This window comes from Eulemur rufifrons, chromosome 20, assembly GCF_041146395.1.
Source record: "Eulemur rufifrons isolate Redbay chromosome 20, OSU_ERuf_1, whole genome shotgun sequence".
Classification (NCBI taxonomy): Eukaryota; Metazoa; Chordata; class Mammalia; order Primates; family Lemuridae; genus Eulemur; species Eulemur rufifrons.
Window position 1 is genome coordinate 28,205,340 of NC_091002.1, and position 16,292 is coordinate 28,221,631.

General features: G+C 38.9%; 1 protein-coding gene across 1 annotated transcript in view; it reads right to left on the bottom strand.

The window, feature by feature from the left end:
• The window catches only part of DNAAF9 (dynein axonemal assembly factor 9), a 119,088-nt gene that overhangs the window by 78,625 nt on the left and 24,171 nt on the right, over positions 1-16,292 (bottom strand). Inside the window, exons 4-8 of the mRNA XM_069496607.1 lie at positions 14,100-14,224; positions 13,250-13,346; positions 11,922-12,028; positions 7,161-7,238; positions 3,782-3,880 (exon numbers count right to left, since the gene is read on the bottom strand). Coding sequence (XP_069352708.1) covers positions 3,782-3,880; positions 7,161-7,238; positions 11,922-12,028; positions 13,250-13,346; positions 14,100-14,224 — 506 coding nt within the window. The remainder of the gene's footprint in view (positions 1-3,781; positions 3,881-7,160; positions 7,239-11,921; positions 12,029-13,249; positions 13,347-14,099; positions 14,225-16,292) is intronic.

Below are 16,292 nucleotides of genomic sequence, written 5' to 3' on the forward strand. Positions count from 1 at the left end.
AAAAGTAAGGAAAAAATTTCTTTTCAAATTTATACTGTTTTAACTACTGAGAGGAAATTGGACTATTATCTATTGTCTAAGTTGCTAACCATATGCAGATTTTAAAAATTCTATTTAAATATTTTTTCTACATTTTCAACAAACTAATATATATTAATTCTAATATGCTAATTTAAAATCAGCAATGAGGAGGAATCTAGGGAATTTAAAAGTACCCTGACAGAAGTTTCCGGAGAAACCAGAAAAGTAATTATCAGCTTTTAGATGCATGTTAGGCTAAACGCTAATCAAAACTTAACACGCAGGGCCTAGTGCCCAAAGGGTTCAAAATTTCAAAGGTAGTTTTAATCCCCTTAAATAACATCTACAGTATCTTTTCTGATTACTTGAATAGTAACATATGTTCATTGTAGAACACAATAAAAACCACCTATAATTTCTAAGAATTGCTAACATTCTGGTATATTTTCTTCAAATCTTTTTTCTAGGTTACATCCATAGACTATATGTGATTGTACTAAAGTTTATTAAATAGTCCTCTATTCTTAGAAATTTATACTATTTTATACTTTGCTAACTCTTCTGTATGAACAATACTATAACGAACAACTTAATAAATTTTATCTGCCGCTTTGATTGTTTCCTTAAGGCAGATCTGGAAATAAAATCATAGGGTAAAAAGGCAGAACTATATTGCCAAATTGTTTTTCAAGAAAGTTCTATCCACATACAGTTCCACCTGCAATATATGAGTGTGCTACCTCAGGGTCTCCTCATAAGCACTGCCTATAAAATGGTTTTCAATATATTTGCCAAGTTGATAAGTGAAAAATGGGACCTCATAGTTGTCTTCTTTTACATCCCTTTGCTTTTTAATGAAGTAGAGTATTTTAGATATGTTCAGAGGCCATTTGGATTTCCCTTTGTTGGTTATTTACTTACATTCTCTGCATATTTATCAATTGGAGTTTTATACACCTTACTGATATGCAAAAACTCTTATAGACTAAAATAATAGCTAACATTTATTGTGGGCTTATCATGTGAACTGTGATAAGCACTTAAATGTATCTCTCAAGCAATCCAAATAACAATCTATAAGGTTGATTCTATCATTATCTCCTCTCTACAGATGAGTTGACTAAGACACAAAAGTTAATTAACTTGTCCAGGGTCACAGAGCTACTGAATTGCTGGGATTCAAACTGGGTAATCATTTGGGAAAAAAAGATAAAATTAGGTCCATATCTCATACTATATACACAAAAAACTTTCACATAGGAATTTTCCATAGAGATTAGGGATCTAACTGAAAAAATTTAATCCTTCCAAGTACTAGAAGGATGAATTACTTTTTAACCTTTAATTAAAGCCTTTTCCTATACAATGACTCAAAATCCAGAGGCTATAAAAAAGACTGATCAATTTACATAAAAATAAAAGTTTGCATGGTAAAAAAAAAACCCATTATAAACAAAGACACTGATAAACATGGGAAAAATATTTGGAATATATACTGGAGACAAAATGCTAGCTAATAGCCCAAATATATAACAAACACTTGAAAGTGAACGGACAAAAAAAAAAACCTCCCCAAACCTATGCTCTACAGTTCAGTTAGTAATATTGTACCAATATTAAAATGAGAAAAAGACATGAAAACAAAATATAAAATGGCCCTCAAACACATGAAAGAATGTTGAAACTTAATCATAATTAGAGAACTGCAAATTAAAGGAATACTGAGATACTACTTCTTATCTATGAGACTGAAAAACTTTAAAGTATGACAACACATTCTATTGGTGAGGCTGTGGAGCAACAGGCACTCTCAGGTATTGCTGGTGGGAATGCAAACTGGTACAACTCTTCTGAAGGAGAATTTGGCAACAGCTAACAAAACTACATATGCACTTACCTTTTGACCTGGCCATCCCATTACTAGGTATATATACCTCCAACAATATGAAAATACGTAAGTACAGAGTTATTTACTATGGCACTTTTTGCAATGGCAAAATATTGAAAACAACCTAAATGTGCATATATAAGAGAATGGCTGAATAAATTAAGATAAATCCACAAAATGGGATACTATGAGTTGTAACAAAGAATGAAGAATATCTCAATGGATAGAGTTCTTGGGGAGAGATCAGGATACACTGTTAAGTGAAAAAGCAAACTGGAAGTGACTATATGCTCCCCTTCACCGTAAGAAAGAAGAGAATATGAGAAAATACACGTGTCTCTGTTCATTTGTGCAAATGAAGCAGAAAAGATAAACCAGAAACTAAAGAGATTTGTTACCTACTATTAATGGAGTGGATGGAAAGAGGTAGAAAGAAGAGAGGGATGAGAACAGGGAAGTAGGAAATGAGAGTGACACTTCTGAGTATACCGTTTTGAAATACCTTTCACTCTTAGAACCACAGTATTGAGAGAAGAAAAAAGAATCCAAGAAACTGAAAATGGCATCAGTGAGATGTGGGGCCACTTCAAGTGGTCTAAGGTAGAGGTAACTGGAGTCCCTGGAGGAAAGGAGAGAGATGGGGAACAGATAAAATAATTAAAGAAATAATGGCCAAAAACTTTCCGAACTTAATGAAAACTATGAAACCACAGACCTAGGAAGCTCAACAAAACCCAAGCACAAGAAATATGAAGAAAACTATAAGATATGCCACAATCAAATTACTCAAAACCAGTAATTAAGAGAAAAGCTACCAGACGGAAAAAAAGACCTGCTATGTGCAGAGATTAGGATGAAAGACTAAGCTGCACACCAAGACTGGGATGAAAGACTGCTCATCAGAAACAGTGCAAGAAGACAGTGGCGCAACATCTTTCCAGTACTGAAAGGCAAAAACTGTCAACCTAGACTCTACACATGGCAAAGATATCTTTCAAAAATGAAGGCGAAATAAAGAATTTTTCCCAGACCTAGAAAAGCTGAAAGAATTCATCATCAGAAGATTCATACCACAAAAGATGTTAAAGGACATTTTTCAGAGAGGAGGATACCAAATGGAACTCTGGGTCTACGTAAAGGAATGAAGAGCAGCAGAGAAAGCACCTACATGGGCAAATGTGTAAGATTTTTTTATTATTTAAATCTTTAAAAAAGAGAATTGATGGTTCAAACAAAAATACTAGCATTGTATTGTGGGGTTTATAGCATATGTAAAAATAAAATGCATGACAACAAAGATCAACTCCAGCTCCAAACGATCAGGAGTGCTTGTGGGGGACACAGGAGAGCTGAGGACTAGCTGTGCAAGCCCAAGGGAGGCTCAAGTGCAAGCTCAAGGCTCTTCTGATCCTTCCTGTTAACTAGTTTTCGGGACTGTCCTATGCTTGGGTTCTCAATCTAGATACTTCCGTTTACTCATGGAATGGGTCTTGGCCTGAACCTGGTAACTGCTCACTACCATTGTTTGCCTGGAAATGTATCTCGGCAATCACGAACTAGAGGTTCAACCAACAAAGGTGTGCTACTCACATGTGGAGAATTATTCCTAGGCTTATTAACCAGTGCCCAGTAGAATTTCTGGTACCACTACACTGAGAAGTGAATATCCTTCCTATAGAGAAGCTGGCACAGGAAAAAGACAACTTTTTATACAGGGGTTGGCATGGGAGGGGTGGAATTTCTTTATGGCATACAATACAGCTTAAAGAAATGATAAACAAATTAGGATTGACAGTACTGTATTTTGGAAAAAAGTTTTAATAAAAAAATTAAACAAATTTCTTCTTCCTGTATGACACTTCCCTTACATACCTCACCCGCCTGAGATTCTGAAAGTTCCAGCAGGAAGGGAATTTCTGTGTCAAAATTAGCAAAGAAGCTAGTCCACTGATGTTCAAAAGCCACCAAATCCTAGGAAGAAAATGAAAAATATAATGTGTTTGGTCATATAAAGGAGGTATTTTAGAAAACCAAAATCATGAAACTGCAACCAATCTCAAAATACCAGATCATTTATATATGTTTTAAAAACATTTATGTATGTTTTAAAAGGTAGTAGCAAACTACTGACATATGCTACCATATAGATGAATCTCAAAAACATTATGCCAGGAGAAAGAAGCCAGATGTAAAAGACCACCTGGTACATGGTCCACTTATATGAAATATCCAGAAAAGGCAAATATATAGAGACAGGAAGTAGATTAGTGGTTGCCTAGGATTGTAGGTAGGACTCGAGATTGACAGCAAGTGGGGACAAGGGAAATTTCTGGGTTGATGAAAATGACCTAAAATTCTATTGTGGTGATGGTTATACAACTCCATAAATTTACTAAAAATCACTGAATTGTACACTTAAAATGGGGGAATTTTATAGTATATAAATTATACTCCATTAAAGCTCTCTAAGAGGACAGTAATGATCCTCAAGTGCCTGACTCTGGCAACCTTTTTGGGGAGAAGAACTTATTTATGAGGCACTAAAGGACGGTACTACATCCAGTGCCAAGAGGGTCACATCAGTGAAGCTTTGTTCAAGGACAAAAATCAGTTGACCTTAGTTAGAAGTCCTTGGGGCAGGGATGACGTAGGGCCTTCTTCCACACATCCACTTCCTAGTGGCCCGTGAGTACTGAGGAACTCCGTGTTCTTCGCAGCTGGCTCTCCTCTACATGAAGTCTCTGCTCCCTACCCCATCCCAGCTGCTTTTCAGCCTTCTCTCTGAACTCTTTCCTGTTCCCAGCATCACACATTGCTTTTTGCTACTGGCTGTTCTTAAGGGCATCATCAGTTAACAACAAAACACCAGCTGTTACTTGCTTGATCAAGATACTCCTCAAGTAATATCTTTGTCCTTTACTCTGAAGTTGCTAATAATTGGTACCTATCTTCACTGTCCATCTCACATTGCGTAAAGGTATGTATGTTAGGCACCCAGTCCAGTGCTTTGCTCACAGCAGGTATTCTGTTTGCTACTAGCCAGATCTATGCTCTCCTCCATTCTTCTCTTCCAGTTGAGGATACACAAGTACCCAGACCTGTGGGCTCTGTGCTAGCCAAGTACTAACTCTACTCTGGCCCTAGGCATGAGGCACAATGAACCTCTGCTGGGAAGACTTAGTGTAAATAACATTCTTACTAATGGTTTCTCTACTTGCTGCCCAGACTATCTGTCTATCTACATATGTGTGTGTGTACATATACATATATATTATAGAGAATATATAATAGACATATATAAAATTCTTTTCAATAATAATGTGACCATGATGATATTGTTTTCTAAACGTGTTTTATATAATGTAGGATAAAACAAATAAGGGGTGTGTGTGTGTATATATATATATATATATACTCTCCAAGTTTTTATTTTCACTTTATATCAAGAATTAAAAGAAAGTTTAACATTTAACAAGTTGTTTTAAAAAAACTGTTATTACTCTAAGTTCTAGTACTTACCTTATAACTAATGTAAAAACCTTAATGCTCAATTTCCTTAGTACCTATTAATCTCTGACCATGTTGAATAATAAAGTTAGTATATTTCTTTTTCCTACCCATCTTCTTCCTCACCTATCTAATTTTATCATCTTTTGCTGTTCTTTTTGTAGTGTTACTTATTTATATTTTTATTACTAGATTTTTCAGGTTTTAAATGACATCTTTTGATACCCCACCTCTTGGGTATAAAAGATAAAGAAAACAATATTCTCACATTACCTTTTGTCTTCTTTCTCCTGCCAACTTTTGTTAGTTATGTCATTTATACAAACAAGCTTTAGTAACATTTACATTCTATTGTATCACCATAACTCTCTCAAATGCTTTAGTTTTAATTCTATAATCAAAAGATCTAATGCTCACTGCCAGTCCTTTTGCTGTAGATTTTCCAGTTATATCTTGGTTGGCTGAAATCTATGAGATGTTTTCAGAAGATCCTGAGAACCACATGCTCCAGGACTTATATATTCAAAACGTCTGTTGTCTTTATACTTGAACCACAATATAAAATTTGGGGGTTACATTTTTTTTCTTGAGGATTTTATTATAGGTGTGTTGCTTCAGTATTTTTCTGCTGTGGCAAAATCCAAGGCTATCCTAAATTTTCTTCTTTATCTATGGCTGCCTGTCAAAGTATTTTGTTGTGGTTGTTGCTTTGCGGTCAGCAGGGGGCGGGGAAGTCTAGTAACTTTCCTAGGATATGTCTCAATATTGACCACTCTGGGGCAATTTTTCTGGGACGTGGTATGCCCTCTTCAATATGAAGATTCAAATCTTCTATTATTTCAGGGAAATCCAATTTTGGAATTGTATCTTTTGCTTTCCTCATTATTTTTTTACTTTATTTCCTTACTATTCCCATTCAAAGGACCTAGAATTAATATTCCCACAGAAGCAAGAAACACATCTCGTGCCCAGATCATGGTTTCCAAATACTATTTCTCACTAAAATGTACAGGAGCTCCTTGGAGAAATGGCGGATTCCAAGTCCATGACCATGCATACCCATCTATAGAGCCTGAGAGACACTACTGAGCTGCTTAAACAAAGTACCTATCCTATAACTTCAGTTCTGTTTGTTGCTACTCATTGCAAATTGCTCCCTCCACCCTGATATGGGCAGGCAACATATTTTTGTAAATAAAGTTTCCTTGTAACACAGACAGGCCCATTTGTTTAAGCATTGTCTAGGGCTGCTTTTGTGCTACCAAGGCATCGCTGAGTAGCTGCAACAGATTCCATGATACACAAAGCCATACATTACTATCTAGATCTTCACGGAAAAAGTTTGCCGCCCCTGCTCTAATCCTTGATTCCTTTAAGCTATACCCCAACTTTCTATCTTTTCATGCAGAAAACAAGTACAAAAAAGACACCTTTTGTACTGTTTTGCTAACATCCAACCCAACAGAAAGAACATCTTCAGGTGAAAACCTAAACCCAGGACAAGGCAGGAGGCCTCGCTTTTGCCTCAGGTGAGGTCTACCCAGAGTAGAGAGGGAGTATATCACTTTTCTAGACTCCCTACTGCCCACAAGGAGTTCAAGACCACAATCAAGGAAGAAACTACTCTATTCTTCATCTAAAGCAAACTAACATATGTCTTGCATTTCTTTAAATTAAATACCACTAGTGGATAAAACTGAGCTGGCCATACTATTTATAAGTTAAATACTGTTTGGCTCCTTACTTCTGAAAGCAAACTCTCCAGAGACATAGGATCCATCTTGCTGTAGACATTCCATAGATTCAAACTCACATCCTGCAACTGCAACAAAGAACAAAAACATAGAAATAATTAAGTCAGTATCATTAGGACAATCAGAATTATTTTCTGATGTTCAGAAATTACTGTTTTGGTGTAAACTCAGTGTGATTAGAATAACTCAAATTTTTATCGATTATAGAACCTATACATTATTAATAAATGCTTTCCCATTCAAGGAAACTATTTTTTCAGAACCTTTGGTACATCCTTTGGTTATCTTCAACGATGGACACATACATACTTACACACACACAAACATACACACATGTATATTGCATAATTTTTGCCATTATTTAAAATAAAATGTATTTTTTTTTTTTGAGACAGAGTCTCACTCTGTTGCCCAGGCTAGAGTGCCGTGGCATCGGCCTAGCTCACAGCAACCTCAAACTACTGGGCTCAAGCGATCTTCCTGCCTCAGCCTCCCGAGTAGCTGGGACTACAGGCGCTAGCCACAACGCCCAGCTAATTTATTTATTTATATTTTTGCTTTGCTTCTATTTTTAGTTGCCTGGCTAATTTTTTCTATTTTTAGTAAAGATGGGGTCTCGCAGTTGCTCAGGTTGGTCTCGAACTCCCAACCTCGAGCTCTCCTCCCACCTCGGACTCCGAGAATGCTAGGATTACAGGCGTGAACCACTGCGCCTGGCCTAAAATAAAATTTAAATAAAAATTATACGTGTCCATGGTTTAAAAAAATGGTACAAAAGGCGTGTAATAAAAAATTTCAGGCCGAGTGTGGTGGCGCACGCCTGTCATCATAGCACTTTGGGAGGCCAAGGCAGGCAGATCCTTTAAGCTCGGGAGTTCGAGACCAGCCTGAGCAAGAGCGAGACCCTGTCTCTACTAAAAATAGAAAGAAATTAGCTGGACAACTAAAAATATATAGAAAAAATTAGCTGGGTGTGGTGGCGCATTCTAGGCCCTGGGCAACAGGGTGAGACTGTGTCTCAAAAAAAAAAAAAAAAATTAAAAAAAAAATTTAAAAATTTCAATCCCCTACTTCAACCTTTCACAAACCCTCATTAGTCTCACTCCTCAGAAGCAACCACATAGAATTCATTTAACATTTTCTTTTTGGTACTTACCTCCATATTTTGATATAATATGCTTCCATCACAATTTCTTGATTTATCAGTTAAGAAATTAAATACTGACTTACATTACAGATGGAGCTCTTCTACACCCATCCCAATTTACACAGTTTCTCTACACACACATCCTAAGATCATTTAATATCATAATAGGATTTTCTTGGTTATATCAATAATTATTGTTTATAATATTAAAACCATGTAAATAGTATTTACTATAGGCTAAGTACATACTACATTCCTATTTGCTTTCTTATTTTTGTTTTTCATAACACTACTTCTGTTAGACGTATTAACAGTTTCATTTTTTTCACTTGTATAATTTTTTTATAAATCAATTTCAAACTTTCTTCTAACTGTCCCACCCAATTTACCAATATGCTTACTCCAGGGTTTCTCAACAGTTACATTATATTCATCTGGGGCCTGACATTTCTTTGTGGTGTGGGGCCACGCTGTGCATTGCAGGATGCTTTGCAGCACCCCTGGGCTCCCCTCCCACTAAATGCAACCCTAAAATATTTCCAAACATTGTGAAATGTCTGGAGGAGAGGGAGGGGAAGGCTAAATCATCCCTGATTGAGAACCATTGGCTTAAACCTATCAAATAATCTATCAATTCCTTTCCTCTTCCTGCTTTGTTCTGGTCTGGCTGTTAGGTAAGCTTACTACGCAGCTCCAACTTGCATTTTGAGACTTCTCTTTGCTATCAGCCTGGAACTCTCAGTCAATGGATTTGGTTCTTCTTATTTTCTCTTTCTCAGTTTACTATCTTGTTTGCTGGAACACATAATCCAATAATTTTCTAAGAAAGGATTAATGGAATGCAAACATTTTTTGTTTTAAAATGTCTTTATTCTGTCCTTATGACTGATGGATAGTTCAGTGATGCTGTATTTCTGGGGTTTTTATTCTCTCTGTGCTTCATCTTGTATAGTTAATTTCTACTGCTATGGCTTCAAATTCACTAATCTTTTCTTCTGCAGTATCTAATCTGTTGCTAATCTTATCTAATGTATTTTTTATTTTGGACACTGTAGTTTTCATCTCTACAAGTTCGATTTGGATCCCCCCACCCCAGAGACAAAGTCTTGCTACATTGCACAGTTGTACAGGTTGGCCTTGAACTCCTGGGCTGAGGTGATGCTCCCGCCTCAGTAGTTGAGACTGAGTAGTTGAGACTACAGTCTCCAGCCACACCTCCCTGAACTCGCCTAATCTCGGAAGCTAAGCAGGGTCAGGCATGGTTAGTACTGGGATGGGAGACTACAGGTGCATGCCATCAGTCTAATATCTGTTGGATATTAGACTTCTTGGACCAACTTTAAAAGTTAACTTTTTTCTCATTTTTCTATCTCCTTGATGGTTTCATTCTACATTTTTAAAGATTTTCCTCACTTTAGCTCCAAACCTCTCTATTGATTTTATCAATTGTAATTTCCTAGAGCTTTCATTTTCCATACATCCATTTATCACAACATACATTTGTTCTATAGTTGCCAAATGTCACATTTCTCTGGGCATCCTAAACGAGTTTTGTGTCTTAAGTTCTTGTCTATCCCTTACATTATCTATGGGTCTTAATGAATTAGTCTTTTTTTTTAATCTTTATCTTTTCCTTTCAAGTTACACGTGTTTAATCAAATGTCTGGTGGTCATTGGTTTCCTATTCATATTTTCCTTTCCCTTTTTTTTTGAGACAGAGACTGGCTCTGTCACCCTGGCTAGAGTGCAGTGGCATTATCATAGCTCACTAAAATCTCCAACTCCTGGGCTCTAGTGATCCTCCTGCCTCAGCCTCCTGAGTAGCTGGGACTACATGAAAGCACCACCACACCCAGCTAATTTTCCTATTTTTTTGTAGAGACAGTGTCTAATTCTTGCTCAGGCTGGCCTCAAACTCGTGAGCTCAAGCGATTCTCTTGCCTTGGCCTCCCAGAGTGCCAGGATTACAGGCATGAGTCACCACGCCAACCTATAGTAACTCTTACCATATGACCTGTGTCATTTTTTTCCTCATGGTCCCTCCCACTGCCTAAAAACACCACCCTACAGTAAAGATCTACACGACCCTTCAAAGGGTTTTTTGGGGAGGGGATTTTGTTCCTTTTGAATGTGACTTCACGGTGTGATGCACCTTAAGGCAGGAGCCAGAAAGCCTGTCTCACCTGGATTATATCAACTGTGCAGGCTCCCACTGCACTGTTTTCCAATGCGATTCTAGGTGCAGCCCAGGGGTTAGAAGCACAGGTTTGAAAGCCAGACCGTCTGGAGTTGGCCCCAGCCCTGCCTCTCACTAGCTCTGTGACATTGGGGAATTCATTTACTCTCTCTTTAAACAGGGATGTAAAATAGTACCTATCTCAGAAGGTTACTGTAAGAATTGAATCGGTTAATTCACATAAAGTGCTTAAGAACAGTGCCTGGCATATAGCAGGCAAGCTATGGATGCCTAGTTCATACAGTTCATTAAAAATAAATATTACCATTATTGTAAAAATGTTAAACCTCCTCTTTGCCCCCACAGCCTGCATCCCTTCAAGCCCCTACCCCTCTAAATTAGAGAGCATTACTTCTCAGCAGGAACAGCTCCACAGCCTTGTTGATGTCCCGCTACTTATAGTCAATGTGACAATGCTGTGGTTTTGGAGCAGAAAAAGTGGAGTCCCAGCAGTATGCTTCCCTTCAGCCCTATAGCCCATGCTGCCCCGCAGTGGAGGACAACATGGTTCTGCCAGGCAAGCCTCAACTCATCGTCTAGGGATGCTGGTGCTTCTCAGAGGAAGGGTAGGAATTAGCCCTGTGCCTTGCTTCTAAAGGTCCCATTTACTCTCCCCCTAGCAGGATGTCCCCATTTCTAGCATGACAATACTCCCTCTCCTGGTTTCCTGTGCTGGGGGCATTTCATTTCAGTGGGGATCCTATGGAAGCACATGGATGCCTGTGGTCATGCTGCTAACCTACCAGGCTGTCCTCCCTAATCTGTGCTCTGGACAACTGCCTCTCCCAGACCCACTCATTAATTCACTTAATATTTATTGGTCATCTCCTAGATTCAAGCAATATTAAAAGACACTGTCCTTACCACAAAAGCTAACCTTTTTATTCCTTTAGTACATTGTACTTACATAAATTCTGTACCATCCCTTTCATTGATCTTGAATAGTTCTCGAATTATATGAATTTCTGAGGGTACAAACAAGAAGGCTCTGTTTTTGTACTCAAGGAGCTTCTAGTCCGGAGATCAAGGGTGGGTGGTGAGTGGGGGTATATGTGTATAATATACTATAAAAGGAGTCAGTCTAGGGTGCCATAGAAGTAGACAGGAAGAAAAGTTAACTCAGAATGGGGAAAGGAGAGGAAAGAGGACAGAGAGGAACTCCAAGAAGAGAAGACATGGGAGTTCAGTTTGGTATTAGCCTTAAGCAGCAACTGTTTTCCATTTCAAGTCTTCTAACTTGCTCCATGCCCTTGGGAGGCAACTGCCAGCTTTTCAGAGTGTTGTAATAATGAAACACCCACATGGTGGGCCCTTCAAAACACAGCCCAGTGGCAGACAAAACCCAGACATACTGCTTTTCATACATACCTCATATTTCATGGTAAAAAATCCATCCCCTCCAATGCCCTCAAGTGCAAAGGCCTGCACAATTGGCCATTTCTCCACCACAAACATATCAAATATCTGCAAGTGACCTAGAGGAATCCAATATAACAACACATATCAAATACCACCCTGGATATAACAGTCTAAACCTGATCTAATGTGGTTAAACAGGCATCATTTTTCACAAGCTCACCAAAGCCTCATCTAGCAAAATAAAATTCAGACAGATAAAATGGTTGAATATTGAATCTAGAAATACAAAATGAAAGCCAAGAAATATTCAAATCGTAAGCAAGTTACATAAATTCAGATTTCTCTACAATATATTTTCACATTCTGGTTTCCTAAATAATTAAGTAAAAAATAAATAAGTAGTCTATTGCATCTGACATGCATCATTTAGTGGGTATAACTATTAATAGACCCAAACTTGGCTCCTCTCCCTCAAGAAACATAGCCAACCAACTTCTTCAAGGGAAAACTACCAAATCAAAAATTTTTCTTTCTTGTAACAATACATCATGTTTGAACCTATCGGCATTTTTTTTAACAGCTAACCAGATAACTATTTCTTATTACCAAGAGGGCCCACATCTACACTCCATGTACAATAAGTGATATAGACTACATGTCAATTGTGCTAAATCCTGTATTAGTTCTTCTACCTGACTGTAGGCCACCTGCTACGTTCCTGCAGAAACTTCATAGTTATGACTATAAGCCTACATAGAAAAGTCCCCAAATTTCATTCTGCTTGATCTTTTGCCTTTAGTAAAAATGGATCAAGGGGTTCCCCAGCTGAATGCCTCCAATGAAAGGAGAAGCAGGGACATTCGATTCACACACCATTCAAGCAAGGTTTTTTTTTTTGGTTTTGTTTTTGAGACAGAGTATCACTCTGTTGCCCTGGCTAGAGGGCCGTGGCGTCAGCTCACAGCAACCTCAAACTCCTGGGCTCAAGCAATCCTACTGCCTCAGCCTCCTGAGCAGCTGGGACTACAGGCGTGCGCCACCATGCCTGGCTAACTTTTCTATGTATTTTTAGTTGTCCAGCTAATTTCTTTCTATTTTTACTACAGGCATGTGCCACCATGCTTGGCTAATTTTTCTACATATTTTTAGTTGCCCAGCTAATTTCTTTCTATTTTTTTTAGTAGAGCCAGGGTCTCGCTCTTGCTCAGGCTGGTCTCGAACTCCTGAGCTCAAACGATCCGCCCACCTCGGCCTCCCAGAGTGCTGGATTACAGGCATGAGCCACCGCGCCCGGCCTTCAAGCAAGGTTTTAAAACTGCTTACCGTTAGATACTCACCTTGGGAGCTGTAAGGAATGCCAATTCTACTACAGTCTCGAACCATGTCCACAAAGCTGGCAATTTTAAATTCTTCTGCGGCTTCCTCATCTTCATACTAAAGATGGAAATTAAAAGAAAAGCAGGCTCTGATGAGACATCATGCTAAGTCCCATATTGTCTCTGCATTTTATCAGTCAGTTGTCCCAAACAACATGTATAGAGGACTGCACCCAAGGGCGTGTTTCCAAAGCCAAGCTTTTGTATGTACTGGTCAGAAACACTTGTCTTTCCTTATCTCACAAAATATATAAAAATCAAACTCAAAATGGATCAGGAGAACTAAATGCAAGAGATAAAACCTGTCCTCAAAAATTCCCCAAATACTCATACGGAAAGAAGGGTGCTTTACCAACATTGGGTCACAACTTTCATGCTAAATCTCAAATCCCAATATGATTTCCAGCCAAACCCTTGAAAAGGGCCAAAAGGGAAACAGAAACAGATACCAACAAAGCCAAACATAGGAATGTCACAAAGCTTAAAAAATTCTTGCAGGACAGTCCTTAGGCCCTAGTCCCCTGAGAGAGGGGCATAGGCTGGTGATGAAGAAGCAGGGCAGGAAGTAGGTTCGCGAGCCTACTGCCAGCCTACCCAATCTGAACAGCCCCCTTCTGTCTCCCTAGGCATATGGTTTTTATGTAAAGTAGCCTCATAATGAAATATGAAACTTTTCACTTCAAATAACTTTTTTTGTGTAACCATACTCTGCAATTTGGTTGTTGTAGAGGCCACCTGTTCCAGGTCAACACTTTCCTGAAAGAGTATTCTCAGAGCATCTCTAAGTGCCTGTTCTATCTTTTCTCCTCACCTCATTTTCAGTCATGCAGTGGAAATGCAGATTTCTCCAATGTGCCACATAGGGTAAGAGATAGCGATAGTTTACAGGATTACAGTACAGATGGACACTATCTGATTTAATCAATATAATTACATCTGTAAGAAAAACAAAATCAAAGCACAAGATTGTCAAAGGCATTTCCTTTAGACATTTTCTGCCCACATCATTACTAAAACAATTAAAACTACTTCAGAGACAATGCAACAAAACTCTAAACTGAAAATTATTTAATTAGGCAAGGGGCTTCAAAGTGATTTTAGAACTTTCAAGAGTAGACAGCAAGGATTTCCTAGTCCCCACGCAATGCACCACTGTGGCCCTCTGGGTACAGCAACGCAGGCACAGAATCAGACAAAAGAATGGCCTTCATCTCCTGAAGCATGATGTCTTACAAAGTTCAACACAGTCAAATCTGTGGCACCAAATACAGCTGTGTACTTCATGGCAGAGATAAATATCAAACAGAAACCCCACAGCCTGAAGCCACTCAGGCAGAAAAACAGCACCAAATATGATCAGTGACTCGTTCTCCCACAGCTATCAGTGTCTAAAACTCTTGACTGTAGGCTCGTCTGGCTCAAGGGAATTGCAGACCCACGGACATTGCCTGTTGGCTTTGGGAAGAGGTACTGTGTATGGCGGTGAACTCTGTACACAGGAAAGGCTGGGAGGAAGGAAGTAGAGGCAAGTGGAAAGAGCTTCTGTAAATAGATCAGCAGCTCACAGATTTAAGGAACAGCCATCAACATTGGAGGGTCAAGTAAATAAAGCAATCCCAAGGGTACAAATAAACCCAGTTAAACAGAAGTGCCATGGAACAGGGAAGGAATATTAAAAGGCAGCTTAAACATTGAGAACGAAAGCAGTTATACTTCCAAAAGAAAACCAGGGCCTCCACTCCATAGCTCCTCAGAAACCAGAGCCAGCCTTCTAACAAGATGAAACTGTAAGTTGCTGGAGGAGGTAGCTGGAGGTGAGAAAGGTGCACCCATGGGGGAGGAGAACACCTGTGCAGCAGGTATAAGGCAATGCCAACCAGTAACAGTGTGACAGACCATACTTTACAAAACATAAGGCCAATAAATACTGACCACAGCTGACCACACAGCTGAGAGGCCTACTGAAATAAAGCTCCATGATTCTGGCCTTTTAAGCCACTCTGAGCTCTCCAACTGGTCCGGCCCAGGGTGTTCTAGGGAACACAGTACACAGCAGCCTCCTCTCTGTTGACTCTCGGGTAAGCACTGGAGTCAAAGGGTGGCAAAGGGCGGGAAAAGGGGGCCTCCTCTCATCTCTCAGCATACTAGTCGTTCTCACACACCTCTCCAAAGAGCCCTGTCCTGAATCATTTATAGACCGCCTGCTGAGGAGTGAGAGCTTGATGTCACCTGAAGAGAACGAGAGCTTCTGGTGTATATTATACTCTACACTAAAGTATAACATATCCCAGAGAACTAGGATCCAATAAAAGACATAATACAACTTCTAAACCTAATTAAGCATTCTCAAAACCTCTTAGAACTCTGATGTCTTCACTATGAACAAAAGATTATCAGAGTATATAATAAAAGAACAAAGTATATGAGAATGAAATGAATATATAAAATATTTAAGTTTCTTTTAAAATAAATCCCTAATGCTGCCCCTTTCCCCTCCCATACAGGGATCAAAATGTGGAAATCTGGTGAGATCTCAGCCTTTTTTCCCTTTTTAAAAAATTTTTAGGTCGGGTGCGGTGGCTCACGCCTGTAATCCTAGCACTCTGGGAGGCTGAGGCAGGTGGATTGTTTGAGCTCAGGAGTTCGAGACCAGCCTGAGCAAGAGCGAGACCTCATCTCTACTAAAAATAGAAAGAAATTATATGGACAACTAAAAATATATATAGAAAAAATTAGCCGGGCATGGTGGTGCATGCCTATAGTCCCAGCTACTCGGGAGGCTGAGGCAGGAGGATCGCTTGAGCCCAGGAGTTTGAGGTTGCTGTGAGCGAGGCTAACGCCATGGCACTCTAGCCTGGACAACAGAGTGAGACTCTGTCTCACAAAAAAAAAAAAAGTCTAAAAAAAAAATTTTTTTTAAATAGATTTAGGGGGTACAAGTTGAATTCCGCTACATATATACTGCATAGTGGTGGAGTCTGGGCTTTGGGTGTATTCACCACCC